General features: G+C 52.7%; 1 protein-coding gene across 3 annotated transcripts; it reads right to left on the bottom strand.

Moving 5' to 3' along the window:
* Positions 1 to 2,295: 2,295 nt before the first annotated feature.
* On the bottom strand, positions 2,296 to 9,487 carry PRKAG3 (protein kinase AMP-activated non-catalytic subunit gamma 3). Of its 3 annotated transcripts, none has more exons than XM_065880780.1 (13): positions 9,476 to 9,487; positions 9,043 to 9,082; positions 8,413 to 8,568; positions 7,663 to 8,066; positions 6,587 to 6,668; positions 6,049 to 6,107; positions 5,902 to 5,947; positions 5,653 to 5,707; positions 5,327 to 5,453; positions 5,026 to 5,191; positions 3,561 to 3,598; positions 3,236 to 3,382; positions 2,296 to 2,881 (listed from the first exon to the last, which is right to left on the bottom strand). In XM_065880780.1, exons 3-13 carry the CDS (start codon positions 8,564 to 8,566, stop codon positions 2,765 to 2,767), a joined length of 1,395 nt encoding a protein of 464 aa, XP_065736852.1. In that variant the 5' UTR covers positions 8,567 to 8,568; positions 9,043 to 9,082; positions 9,476 to 9,487; the 3' UTR covers positions 2,296 to 2,764. The 3 variants fall into 3 exon arrangements, with proteins under 3 accessions (XP_065736852.1, XP_065736851.1, XP_065736850.1); XM_065880779.1 differs by having other exon boundaries at positions 9,383 to 9,481; XM_065880778.1 differs by lacking the exon at positions 9,476 to 9,487 and having other exon boundaries at positions 9,043 to 9,076.
* Between the last annotated feature and the right edge of the window lie 4,452 nt (positions 9,488 to 13,939).

The raw sequence follows: 13,939 nt of genomic DNA on the forward strand, positions 1-13,939 counted from the left end.
CAGAAGGGGAAAGAGTGCTTTCCTCAGGCTGCCCTTTCCACCCACAGCCTGTGCTGTGACAGCTGAACTACTGTTCACACAAAGAGCCACCCGGGACAGCGCCTCGAAGACACCCTGCTACACTTCGCTTAGAGCCAGTGGAGACAGCCCACCCCGGGCTCCCCAAGGACACTATCACCTGAGACAGCCCTGAGGGCACCCCCATCCCATCCTCCCCCTTGAACCCAGGACCTTCCCAGGTAGGGCCAGAGCAGAGCCAGCACTGACCTATTGGTTACGGCACGACTGGAAACAGAAGTTGAGTGTCTATGAGAAAATGCCTTCACTTACTGCCTGACTCATCAAGCACAGATGGCCCCACTCTGTTGGTCTGTGAGGTAAACGGGGTAGATCATATTTTAGAAATATTAATCTACCCTCTCTCCCTTGGACAGCAGATCTGCAGTGTCATTATCACGGGGTGGGGGGGCGGTGACACAGCAGAAGCCCAGTCTTGGCTTTGGAATTCCAAAAACCTGACTCAACAGGGTAGGTAGCAAGAACTCAAGACACGTACAATGGATTTGGAAGACTATATGATGGGCTAGAGAAAAAGGCCCCCTCTTTCCCTACTGCGTAAAAATTCCACAGGCTGCTGGGTATTGGGGAAGCAAAGAGACTGTAGACATTTGGGGGGGCCCTGAGAAAAGGGCCCTGACAAGGGAGCTGTGTCTGAAGTGAGAGGGGAGTATGACAAATACCCTAGAAAGGTTTGGAGATGATAAGGGTAGAAGAGCCCTGGGCCCCATGTTTCCTGTGTAGAGACTGGGAAAACAGCAAAACACAGGGTAGACCAGGCCACTTGCTGTCTGTCTCAGCAGATGGGCTTGGGATAGCCCCACAGAGCTTCCTAAAGTCCAGAGGGGTACAGGGCCAGGAGCTAGAATGTCCCTATGCCCCAGGAGCAGGCAGGCCCAAAGAGGCTTCGTGGTAGGGAGTGAGGGAGCACCTAGCAGGGGCCATGCCCACCGGTGACCAACCAAGTGACGACTACATGGGAATGGGGATGTTTCAGCAGGTGTTGGCATGGGCGGATGATGATGGCTGAGGAAAAAAGTCTTGCACCACTTAAAGCCTCCCCCCATCACTGAACTTAACCCCAAGAATAGGTGGGAGAGGAACCCCAAGTTGGCTGAGACTAATTTCTACAACCTGGTAAAATGGAGTTTGTAATAGAAATTACATTTAGTGTTAGAAAAATTAAGTTACGTTTCTTGCATATTAGAGTTTGTGGACTGAGTTGTACCCACTATGGAAGTAACTAACATTTTCTTTAGAGTTTTGCTGTAAATAAAAGATGAAAAGAAATTTCGGTGGAATAACACTCCACAAGCAAAGGAAACGCCACTTGCAGTGTTTGTCAATTACAGATTTTCCTTCGGGTGTCATTGAATTCAGAAAGGACAGGGATCTTGCCGCAGGTTCAGATCAAATGACCATAGCATTTTCTGAGTGAAAGTTATAAAATCTAAGTTCACAGGCTGTTCTTTTTCTTTTTGTTTTCTCGATGGTTCATCCTCAGTGATCCAAACACAGGCCCTCCCTGGCGACTGAGAACACTGCTTGCTGGTGAGAGCTAAGGATGAGAAAGGAGGGGGGACCTCTCCAACAGGCAGCTCTACAAAACTGCTGCTCTGTGGGGACCCATAGGCAGCCCTGAAAGGCAATGCTGGGGGAGCAGGAGGGCAGTGGCAAAGTTGTGAGGAACCGCTAGGGCAGTTTCCATGGGGGAAGCACACCTGGGACCCCCAGGAGCTGGGGGCACGGGTGCCGGGTAGTCCAGAAGCTGAGGAATCCAGAACCCCTTCCTGAACCCATGGACTGAGGGCTCCCCACCCCACCGGGGCCAGGTAGGGGGAGAGCAGTGTGGGTGGTACCAATCAGTCAGCCCTGGGGTAATCCTAGTGCCTCTGGTTCAGAGAGCTCCAGGCTTGACTCAGCTGTTCTTAATTTCATCATTCCATGGTGGACCAGGCATTCCTGAGGGCTTCTGGGAGCACAGGCAGGGCAGGGCAATTGGGGAGGGCTGTAGAAGCCTGTGAGGGAAAGAGAAAGGAAGATTAAATGGGGAGGGGAGGTTGCCTTTCCAATAGGGGAACCTCAGTCTTGCCATCCTTGCTAAGCAGGTGGAATCTGCACCTTCACCCTCTGCAAACCCCTAGCAAACGTGCTACCAGGAAAGAGCCTGAGACCATGTCAAACTGACTGCGATGAGTACTTAGAGAGAAGCTCTATCCTTTCAGCCTTAGTTCTTATCGAGTGTGGAAATTCCACTCAGCCCAGGTTTGGTAACTGGCTTCCTTCCAGTGGAAGTCCAAGCAGGCGGGAATTGACTTGTGAAAGGGCAGGTCGATCTCCTGGGAGACCCTGAAGTCACATCACTGCCTCCAGCCCCTGTCCACCCCTCTTATGAGGGCCTCCATCACCTCAGCTGAGAATGGGACAAAGCAGTGGCCCCGCAGTGAGTCCTGACACCTGTAGCTTTCACGAGGCTGCTCAGCTCTAAACTGGGCCACTCCTATCCTCAGGGGGGCCCCAATCTGAGATCTGGGTGCCCAGGGAGACTGAGGGGCTGGAGCTGAGGTCAATGGCCCAGGGCAGAGCCTACCTGAACAAGAGCCGAACCAGCAAATGGGGGGTGGGGGGAGGTGAAGGCCAAGTCCCCGGCTCCCTTCGCTGGCTTCCGGGTGTGGAAGGTGGCCTAAGAGTGAAGACTCTGATGCTCTCATGCCCCGAGGGCGTCGATGCCAGCAGGGCTCAGCACCAGAGCCTGAAGGATGTCGGAGAGGGACACCACACCCAGGAGGTGCTGGGTCTCATCCACGAGCACCAGCCGGTGCACCTGTGGGTCCACAGAGGCTCAGTGAGGGGGCAGCGCCATGTGGCTACAGCAGCCAACGAGGCTGACACTGAGAATTAGGGGCAAACAATTTAACGTAACTGTGGGGGCAAGAGAGTGCCTCCTAGAAACCAGTTAGCGGTGGCTCTGCCTGCCCTAGGGTGGTCAGCTGGCTGCGGCCCTTGGCCCGAGGGCCCCAACGACAGGACCAGTCGCCGGCCAGTGTGCACACCAAGAGCTCGGCCATGAGATGGGAGGACAGGGCAGGTGCCCAATGGATAGGGCTAGCTGAAACTGCTCATGAGAAGGACTGGGCCCCATGTGTTGGGAGCATGTACGAAGAAGGGGTGTGGGTACCTGCTCCTGGACAATCCGGTCGATGACTTCCCCCAAGGTCTCGTGGGGCTGGCAGGAAACGACTTTCTCCAGACACAGTGTCCTCTGCCTCAGTGCTTCTCCCACACTCACATCCAGGTGGTTGTATGTTTGTTGGGCTGCCAGGTGCTGGGCAGGAAGGAGAACCGCTCTTAATCAGCCCTCGGCCAGGCTCCAGCCCCACAGGTATCTCCCTCTATACACTTGTAAAGGCCCCCCTGGTCCACAGATACCCACCCACACCGATCCCCCCACATTAGCCTCCCTGTGGCACCCCCAGCTCCCCTCTATTCCCCCAGACACTTACAATCACATCAAAGCGGGAGTAGAGGCCCACGACCTGTCCTGCAGGGGTTGGGGGCCGGGGAGGAAGGTGAGAGAAAGGGGAGAGGTTCAGGTCAGAACCAGGATGCTGTGTAGGGGCCCGGGGCGGGCTTGCTGAGTGCACCCCTCAACATCCTCCCCACCCCCAGGCTACTGGCTTTATAATGAGGCATCAGGCTGCCACCACCCTGAACCCACAGATCAAACAGTATCTCAGAGACACCCGACATCATGCCTCCTGATGTGACAAAATATGAGTACAGGGCATCACCTCTGAAATATTCTAGCCTCAGTGTATAGCCTGGGGACTTCCCGGGTGGTGCAGTGGTTAAGAATCCGCCTGCCAATGCAGAGGACACGGGTTCAAGCCCTGGTCCGGGAAGATCCCACGTGCCACGGAGCAACTGAGCCCGTGCCCCGCAACTACTGAGCCGTGTGCCACAACTACTGAAGCCCGCGCGCCTAGAGCCCATGCTCTGCAACAAGAGAAGCCACCACAATAAGAAGCCCGCACACCGCAACGAAGAGTAGCCCCCACTCGCTACAACTAGAGAAAGCCCGTGCCCAGCAACGAAGACCCAACACGGCCAAAAATAAATTAAAAAAAAAAAAAGTATAGCCTGAACCTGATCGAGACTTTAGAACTAATTTCCAGTTTACAGGAAACACAGGAAGAGAGGAACAATGTACAGGCCAACTGCAGAAAACAGAAAAATCTCTGGAAGTGGGACGTTCTACAGGACAATAGACCCAGGCTTCTCATCATCAACGTCATGAAAATTAAGTGGGGAGGGAACTGTTCTAGGTTAAAAGAGACTTAAGGGGCAAAAGAAGCAAATTCAAAGCATAGACCTTAATTGGATCTTGATTTGAACAAATCAACTATAAAAAAAAGATATTCTTGGGGAAATGGAATTAGGATTGAATATTAGATAGCATTAATAAATTATTCATAATTTTGTTAGGTGATGTAGGAAACATCCTTATTTTAAGAGATTCAGATGAAGTGTTAAGGGGTGAAATGACATGATTCTATAATATAATTTACTTTAAATTACTTCAGTGAAAAAAAAAAGAACTGGTTAGTGGCAATGTGTTAACAGTAGTTAATCCGGGTGGATAGGTGGGGTTTGTTACAGAGTTTTTTCTACCATTTTCACACATTTGAAATTTTTCATAATCAAAAAATAGATTAAAACACTTCTTGATATTCAGCTTCATTATGGTGATTTTTAACTTTGAAGCAGTTTACAGCCATGGCTCCTTTAACCCTTTTTCAGAGCAAGAAATTGACATCTGGCTCAGAGAGGCTAAGTAACTGATCCAAGGCTCAAAGCAGGCAGAGACTTGTAGCCCTGACTCCATCCTGGGCCGCGAGCTGATGTCACATAGACCCCTGCTACCCCCAGTCCCACCCCAGCCAGAGCCCCCATCTTGGGTGTAGGTACCAGCTTCGTTGACCACAGGCAGTGCAGACACGCGCCGGTCCACAAAGATGTCCAGTGCGGTCAGGATGGGTGCCGTTTCTAGCACCATGGCCAAGTCTCGGAATGTGCCGATGCCCACATCTTGGATGGTGCAGGAGAGGAAGGAGGGCCTGGGCAGCAGGGTGCCCTGCTTGGGTTGGGGCCAGGTAGGGATAAGGGTGGAGTAGTCCCCAGAAGGCTCCCAGCTGCTCCCTCCCCAATCCCTAGGGCTGAAGACTTCTCTGCCCCTCGGGTCTCCCCCTGAGGCTGTGCCCAGGCTCACAAAGATGTGCAGGAACTTGAGCAGCCGCTTGTGTGTGAGGATGTGGAGCACAGCGCCTGAGACTGGGTCCAGGACCGGCAGGCGGTGGATCCGGTTCTTGATGAGGGTATAGACGGCTTCGAACAGGCTGCAGAAGTGGGAGCAGTGAGGCTGGGGCAGCCTGGGGAGAGATGCCCTTCATCCCAGCCCCCAGAAAGGAGGACAGGGTGCCAAGGCTGCCTTGTCCGCAGTTTGCCGACGGTGAGCCCGTGAGTTCAGAACTGAGGAGCTGGGGAAGGGGTCTGTGCAGGGCAAGGAGGCCCAAGTGGGTGGCTGGGGACGCTTACCTGTCACTGGGAGAGATGGAGACCAGAGGCTTGAAGGAGCCTTGAAGGTAGATCTCTGCAGGAAAAACTGGAGTCAGGGCAAGGGAACTGGCCACCCTGCCTCACCCAGCAGCCCCCAGCCCCTCGGGCCCCCTGGGCTCCCTATTGCCTTCTCCCTGCTCCCCCCAGGAGATCCCCACCGCCCATCCTCTGCCTGAGGTCCTTAGCCCTACCCTCACCCTCACACCCTCGGCCCCTTTGCCCACTCACCCCTCCAGGTCTCAACCTTATGTTCTTCAATCTCATAGATCTGGACCTAGAACATCAACAGAACTCCTGAAGTCAGACTTGGGCCCCCTGAACTCCCTCCACCCCAGCACAGATGGGTGCCGCCGGAACCCCCAGCCCACTCCTCACCAGGGGGGACCTGTAATAGCGGTGCAGCACCAAGATGAAGTCTGTGATGGTCAGCATCCCTGCGGGGTGGGGGTGGGGGAACGGGGGTCAGCCTGGGACTTGGGGTGGAAGGCAGGCTGAGGGCTCAGCACCCCTGCCCCACCTGGCCAGTGTCCTTGGACTGAGACAAAAGTGGGGTTTCGGAAGGAGGAGGGTAGGGCAGCTCTTCCCGTGCCTGAGAAATGGGGTTCTCCCTTTTATGCTTCCCCTGTAATTTCTCTCCTTTCCTCCCCACTTTTTCTTTTCTCCACATTTCTTCCTCTTCCTTTTCTCTTTTCCTACTTAGCACCTATGACATGGGACCACGGGGTAGTAGAGCTGGAGGGGTCAGCTGGTCACAGCTATCCCACAGATGGGGTCTCCCAGCTCGCACATTTCCCCCACGCCAGGCCCCTGCTCAGCTCAAGCCCGTGGTGTGTCAGAGCTCAGCCCCAGAAGCGCCCCACAAGTTCCCCCCTTTCCCTTCCCCGCCACCTCTGCCTCCCCAGCCCCTTCTCACCCACAAAGCTCTGCTTCTTGCTGTCCCACAGAGGTGCCGCCCGGACGCCATTGGCCACCAGGGCGAAGAAGGCCTTCTTGATCTGAGCACCGGGGAGAACAGTCGAGGGTGAGTTGCTCACTGCCCCTCAGAGTCCCCTGTCCCAACCGGGGTCCTTCCACAGGGCCTTCTCCCGGGCCCTCCACTCCACGAGGCGGCCTGCCACTCGACATGACCCTTGTCGGCACATTTGCTACAGAGGTAAGGCTGCTGGTGGCCAGAGGCACTGAGGTGACCCCTCACCAGGCACACCAGGGTGCAGGAAACTAACTTAGTGTTTCTACACCAAAGTCATATGTGTACATATACACACAGGATAGTTTTGGCTAATCTAAGTACTAGAGGTGTAATTATTTATATGTTATGTACGAGATATTTTTTTCTAAATAAATTTTACATTGACTCATTTTGGCTTCATCCTAAACAATATTATCTATACAGGCTGGTTGTATTTTTCTAATACATATCAAAATAAATGCAAAACTACTAAATTAAATATATTTGTCTATCTACTGCTAGAGTCAAATAGTGAACTGTGGATCATACATATACCCTGCTTCTTCTCTACACTACACACTGCTCTCCTATACGCGGTGAGAAGAAAGGGATCAAGTGTTTCGTAGCCTAGCCTACTGGAAGAGTGGGGACCAGAGCTCATCCTACTTTTCTCTTTTCAAGAGTTCCCCGCTCTTTGTCCTAAGCCACCCTGCAATGTTTTCCATACAATTCGGGGTGTGCAAAATGCTCCCTCTCATCCTGGGTTGGCCCAGGACTCCTCTGAAACTTGTAGGGTAAAGCAGGCCTTCCTATCCCCATTTTAGAGATGAGCGAAGCACAAAGACCTACTCCAAACCCTATAGATACTGAGTTGCAGAGCTGGGATGACAATTAGGGGGTGTACACAGAGAGAAAAAGCCCTCCTCCGCTGGTCTCCATGGTGCTAAGAAGGAATTCTGGAAGGGGCTTGTAGCGGGGCAGGGCCGGCAGGGCATCCTGGGGGCTGTGAGGATGGAGGTGGGGCAGAGCTGTGGCCTCACCTGCAGCATGGTGTCGAAGATGACTATCTTGGAGCTGGTTGCCATGGCATCGTAGCAGGTGTGCTCCTGCATGAAGTGCATGTAGACCTGGGCCCCTGGCTTCTGCAGCTCATCGTCCCAGCCCAGCCTGGGTAACAGTGCCTGCGGGGACGGGCATGGGCCTGGCCTCTCTTCCACCAGGCCGAGCTCATCGCCCCAGGCTGCTGTGGCTGAGAACTCGATGCCCACATCCAGATCGTCTGTGCTGGAGTCGGAGGCTGAGGCTGCACAGTCAGGGGGGAGGATGTCCCGCTCTGCTGTTGGGGAGCCCACCCCAGCCAAGGGAGCAGCTTGGGTCCAGGGTGTGGCCTTGGGGAATGTGGCCTCCAGCCCGGTGGACTCAGCAGCTGGCCTGGACTGGAGACCTGTTCGGGGGGAGAGGACAGTAACTCCATCTTCCAAAGCACTTTCTCATCTGCTGTCTCCGTTCACCTTCACAGCAGCCTCGGGAAGCCTGGATGATGAGGCCCCCATTTTGCAGGTGAGAGAGCTGAGTCTCAGAGAGTCACACAGGATGGTGGCTCTGTCCTGAGTTGGCCGTGCTGGGCCCCTGGGTCAGCAATGCAGTTGTCCTCTCCCGTGTGGGGAGACTGAGGCCACACGATGTCATGTGTCTGTGTTATGGGGAGATCCAGGGCAGAGCCTGGCCCCAGGATCGGGGACCTCCCACTGCCCCCAGTCTCTTCTCGCCAGAACTGGCCTTGGCCTCACCTTCCCCCAGGCCTGGTGGCTCCCCTTCCTCTACATCCTCCTGCCTTGTCCATCTTGAAGCCTTGGTCCCCCGTTCCCCATGGCTTCTTTCTGAGCTGGTGGTCATGGCTGGTGACGGCCATGAAGTGCTATCTCCTTGCTCTAGGAAGCTCATCTCTGGAAGGGGGGATGGGGCCTGTTTGGTTACTGGGGAGTAACACAATAAAATCAATTAAAATGTTATGAGCGATAATATTTAATATTTGCAAGCCTCCAAAGGGCTTTTCCACCGACATGTTTCTCATTCAAACCTCATAGCAATCTTATAAGGGAGGCATTATCATCCCTATTTCACTAACAAGGGACTGAGATCAGAGAGGTTAGCAATTTGCCACATATCACACAGCTAGTAAGTGATAAAGTCAGGAGGGTCCAAGTCTTCAGACTCTAGATCCCCCCTTTCTTCTTCTGAAAGAGGAAGGAGGAGGTGAGGTAAAAGGCGGAAGAAGAAACAAAGAGGAGCAAAGAAGGAAAAGGCGAGGAAGACAAAAGCCAGACTAGTAGAGTGGGGGAGATTGGGGGCCTAGAGACACGGGAGAAAATGAAGTGGGAGAAGAGGCTGGGCCCAGGAGGAGGGCCAGTCGCACCTACCTTGGTGCTCAGGTCCCAGGAGGCTGCTCCAGGAGGGGGTCTGCAGGGAGAAGAATGTCTGAAGGGGTGGGGAAAATGCCCTACACTCTGAACCAAAGGGAGCTCCCCTTCCCACCACACACACACACCACAAACACACACACACAAACACCCGCCTCACAAACACACATAAACACACACAGCCTACCCAAACACTTATACGCACTCAGAAAGCCACATATTCAACACTTCCCAGACACACACAGGGCCACATAGACTCACACAAAGAATATACACATGCAGACACTCTCATGCTCACATACAGAGAAAATCCTGGTCAAACACACCCACACGCACGCACACGCGCACACATCCACGCGGTGGTGCGCTCCCGGCCCTCCGGCCTCAGCGGCTCCAGCTCCCGCCACCCCACCCCCGCCCGAGACCCCGGTACCCTGCGCAACGCGTGCTCCGGCTTCCGGCGGGCTCCAGGAGCGAGTGCGCAACACTGTATCTGGGCAGCACTATTCTGGGCCCGGCCCCTGGCACCCTGCCCTCCCGTATCGGGTTCTCTCTGATTGGGTGTCGGGCAGTGGGAAGGAAGGGGTCCAGCCGCTCAGCTGCTTCAGCTCGGCAACCTGCGGGCCGGCGGGAAGGGGTGGGGCGCGTGTGGAATCTCGATGCCTGCTCATGGGCTGCCTCCTGGGTTTCCGAGGACAGGGGAGAAGGACCCCGCTGTGAGGGCACTGGGGTGGGAGGAGGTGGAGTGTCAGAGTCCTGGGTTTCTTCTCTGAGGGCCTCTGTCATCTTTGTCAGGCGCCAAAGGAGGGAAAACAGAGGCGCGCTGAGCTGAACTCTCTTCCTTTTACAGCTTCGGTCGTGGGTGGTGCTAGAGTTAGAAAGGGCAAGTTGCAGCTGGGAGGCTGGGGATAAGAGGTTTGTGGGTGGTCCCGGGAGAGTGGCCAATGTGTGTCCAGATGTCTCCATTTGAGTCCCAGGGGCCCGTCCCTCTCTTTGGTGGAGGAGTTGGAACTGGATGGTTAGGGCAGATGGGGAGTTGTGAGAATCGCCTTGAAGGAGTGAGGTGGGCTTGCGCTTGTCTACAGTGTGAGAGGCACCTATTCTTTTCTTTTCTTTTCTTTTCTTTTTGCTTTTTTATCCAACCATTTATTCTTCAAACAATTAAGTACCCACAGAAGCTAGGCTCTTCCTTTTGGGAAGCTCCCAGTCCCAAAGTTCAGAGGAATTTAATACAGGAAGAGACCCTAGGGATCATCAGGTCCAGTGTCCTCAATGCAAGAATCCCTTCAGAGACAGCTATTTCTACCTGTGGAGGTACATCCAGGTGTGCAGAAGCCCCAGTCCCCCCATCCCGCTGTGTGTGCTGTCCCTACATCTCCTGGTGCCAACAGGATCCCAGCCAGCTCTGGTGGCTGCCCACCCCCCTTCCTTGGCATTCCTGGGGCCTGAGTCAATATCCAAGTCGGGAATGCTGACCCAGCTGCTCCAGCTCCCCTCTCTGCCCCTCCCTTCCCCTCCTCCTTCCAGCCTCTTCCATCCCAGTCTTGCCGTGGAGTGGACAGACAGTAATGTGTTATTGGATTGCTCGCTGATTCAGTGAACGTATTTCCCGTCATCCCTCAAAGCCCCTGTACTGCTTATGGGGACGGACGAGGAGAGCAGAGCAGGGAAGGGGCTTGCCTTCCATGTGTCTTGGGTAGTACTGGGGGCAGGTGCAGCTCTCCTTCTGCAGGGTCCCTGTGGCCTGTTACTGTCTGGTCCCAGATGATGGAATATCAAAGGCACAGCCAGTGGGGCACTTCAAATGGGGGAAAGATCACATGGACCATCCCTGGAGATATGCGGTGCCTCAGACCCGAAAAGCCCCACCCCCTTGTGCTCTGGACCACCTTCACAGTCAAGCCAGATACAGAACAGGTCCAGCTCACGTCACTGCCTTCTCCTGCAATACCCCATTCTCCCCTCCATCTCAGATATGTTCCACCTACAGGACCAATAACAGGGGCTCCTCTTTAAACAAAGTCTCCCTTGATTGCATCACCCTCATTGCACTGATCTCCTTATAGCCACGTTCTGTGTGCATATCTCACTGTACACTGGGCTGACACTCACATTTACATTCACATGTAAATGCCTTCTATTTCTTCGTGAACAGTGCGCACCTTGATGACCAAACTATGTTGGCTGGATGTGATGGAAAATCTGTTTTGGGGTCAGATGGACCTGATTAAAATTCATGCTCTGCCATTTGACCTTGGAAAGCATTGCTTGTTTTTTCTGCGCCTGTTTCCACGAATCTAAAATGAGGCTAAAAACAGTCTGTGTCAGAGACCGCCAGTTGCCTCCCAATATCTATTTCTCTCTTCTTCCTTTAGTAATAGAATCACTTGAATTTTAGCTGGAATAGCTGCCTAAATTCCCAACCCTTGCAGTTAAATATAGCCTTGTGACTTAATTTGGCCAATGTGAGTGGTAGCGATGGAAGCAACTTCCAGGTCATGCCTTAAAAGAAAGAGGCATGAGTTCCCCTCTTCCTTTTCCCCTTCTGATGGCTGGAATGCTAATGTGATGGCAGGAGCTAGAGGAGGTATGTCATAGCCAAGATGGAAAATGCTTGTTAAAGTTTTCAGAGTCAGCCTACCAGGTTTAGATTGTCTATAGACTGTTCCATGAGAGAAATAAACTTCCTTGTTTAAGTCATTCTTAAATTGAGTCTTTGTTACAGCAATCAAACATGTATCCTAATTAATGCACAAGTTGGCATCTGGAAGTGGCACTGCTTTAAAAGCCTAAAACAAGTGGCATTGGTTTGGAAATTGGACTGCGGGTAGCAAAGAAAACTATTGTACACTGGTAATCTGGTGACCATTGCCATGATACGGCAAAACGTATGGCATACCTGTCATCTATGATGCCTTGAAATGTCATCATATGCTAACAGAGCCTGTAACTCACGGAAACTAGTGTGTATTGGATTCTGCTTGCTGCTACTAGTAAAGTCCCACAAGAGAAATGCACTCAGGCAGTGAGCTGTAAACGGTGGTTTGAAAGAGGCAACCTTAGCAAGGGCTGTACCTGTGGTCTCAAACATTTCTCAAGCACACACTGTTTTGTAGACAGTGAAAGCCAGCCCAGTGGGCAGAAGAGGGAAGTTCTCTTCACAGCCAATCATATTTTTTCGGACGACCTCAAGGTAGCCACCAGCAGTTTGAGAGAAAACAGGAAGAACACCAAGTCCAGAGTATTCAAGCATAAAGATGGTGAGACTGTTGGCTGTGGTTACACAAATATGAAAATAAATCAGAAGCCTTGGGAGATTTTGAGGGTATTACATTGGCAAAGAAACTACAAACCTGGTCAGCAAAGACTGGTTTGACCCCCCAGTTGTCCCTAGCCCCCCAAATCTGCACCAGCAGAAGGAGGACTGTGAAAGTTGTAACATCTGCAAGGACAGCGTGGTCTCAAGTGCAGCCACAGGGGATGTCGGGTGAGAAATAACTTCCCAGGAGGCAATGCCAGAGGCCACGAAGGAGAGTAGACAGTTTCCCAGAGCTGGGGATGAGCTGCCGCAGAACTTACTCCACTGCGGGGAAGCAGCATTGCAATTCCTGTCCAACTAGATTCAGTGACTGTTAAAGATCAGGTAACTGCCATGTGTTTGCCTTTCTTTCCCGTTCTGAAATTTATCCTGTTCCTCCTGCACTGTTATCTCAGGGAGCGGGAGGGCCAGATTACCTGCCTTTTGGTTCACAGGGCTCTAGACTCTGAGGACCCATCCACACCCAGGCCCTCAGAGATCCTGGGCTCTCAGCTGGAGCTGTGTCCAGATGGAACTCTGCCTTGCCTCCCTTTGAAGGGTGCTAAATGTGCTCTTTGTGAGGGGTGGCCAGGCGGTGGGCTCTGGCAGAGCAACATCTATTCTCCCCTTCTTCTTCCTCTGCTAGTAATTCCTCACAATTTTAATGAAGTGCAGGATTATATTTCCCAGTTTCCTCTGCAGATAGCATGGCCACGTGACTAAGCGTGGCCAATGGGATCTGCCCAGCAATGTTATATGCAACCTTTTAGGGTGCCCTTAGGAGGAAAGGGCAGATTTTCCTCCTCCTACTGACTGGAATTATGATATGGTGGTGGGAGCTGGATCAGCCATTTGAACCCAATGGTGGAAGAGGCAGGTTGAAAATAATAGAATCTCCTCCATTCCCCATTCCCCATCTCTGGACTGTCATGTGATAAAGAGAAATAAACTTCTGTCTTATTTAAGCCACTGACCCATCGACTAATGCATCTGCTAATGCCATCTTACTAATGCATTTACATCCTGGGATCGGGGTAGCATTAGAAATTACAAGTGTATATAATGCAGCTTCACGTTTATGCCGCGCTGAACATCTACTAGACGCTGCGAAACACAGTGTGTGCAGGATCCCATGTAATCCCTCACAACCCTATGTGGTAAGTTCTTTTATTATGATGATGCCACAGGTCAGAAGATCAAGGCACAAAGGGATAAAGTAACTTGATCAAAATCTCAAAGCTAGTGAGAGGAAGTCCAGGGTCAAGCCCAGTGTTTCTAGACTAGCACCACACTCTCTCAGCCACTAAGCTTAATCAATGAAGCACAGGCCTGGCACGTAATATGTGCTCAGTAAGTGTTTACCATGATTATTACCTCGCCACCTGGTCCCAGTCTCCCTAGCCCTCCAGCTACAAGGTTCTGAAAGCAGGCAGGCTGGCGGGTGGGGTGGGAGCTCGGAGTCTCCAGTAGTCATCTCATGGTGGCATCAAGCTTGGGATGGAGGAGGGCTCAGCTGGGGCAGACACCAAGCTGCACAGCACTAAAATCGTCATGATTTTCCAGTTGTAAAAAAGGAGCTCCTACACCTGCTCTTGTGGC

This window comes from Phocoena phocoena, chromosome 7 (genome assembly GCF_963924675.1).
Source record: "Phocoena phocoena chromosome 7, mPhoPho1.1, whole genome shotgun sequence".
NCBI lineage: Eukaryota > Metazoa > Chordata > Mammalia > Artiodactyla > Phocoenidae > Phocoena > Phocoena phocoena.

Bases quoted from the DNA above. Each gene is read 5' to 3' on its own strand.
- PRKAG3 (XM_065880779.1), bottom strand. The intron at 6,108-6,586 runs GTGAGAAGGGGC...CCCACCCCGCAG, and splicing joins CAAGAAGCAGAGCTTTGTGG to GGATGCTGACCATCACAGAC. The intron at 3,383-3,560 runs GTAAGTGTCTGG...CTTCCTGCCCAG, and splicing joins ACTCCCGCTTTGATGTGATT to CACCTGGCAGCCCAACAAAC.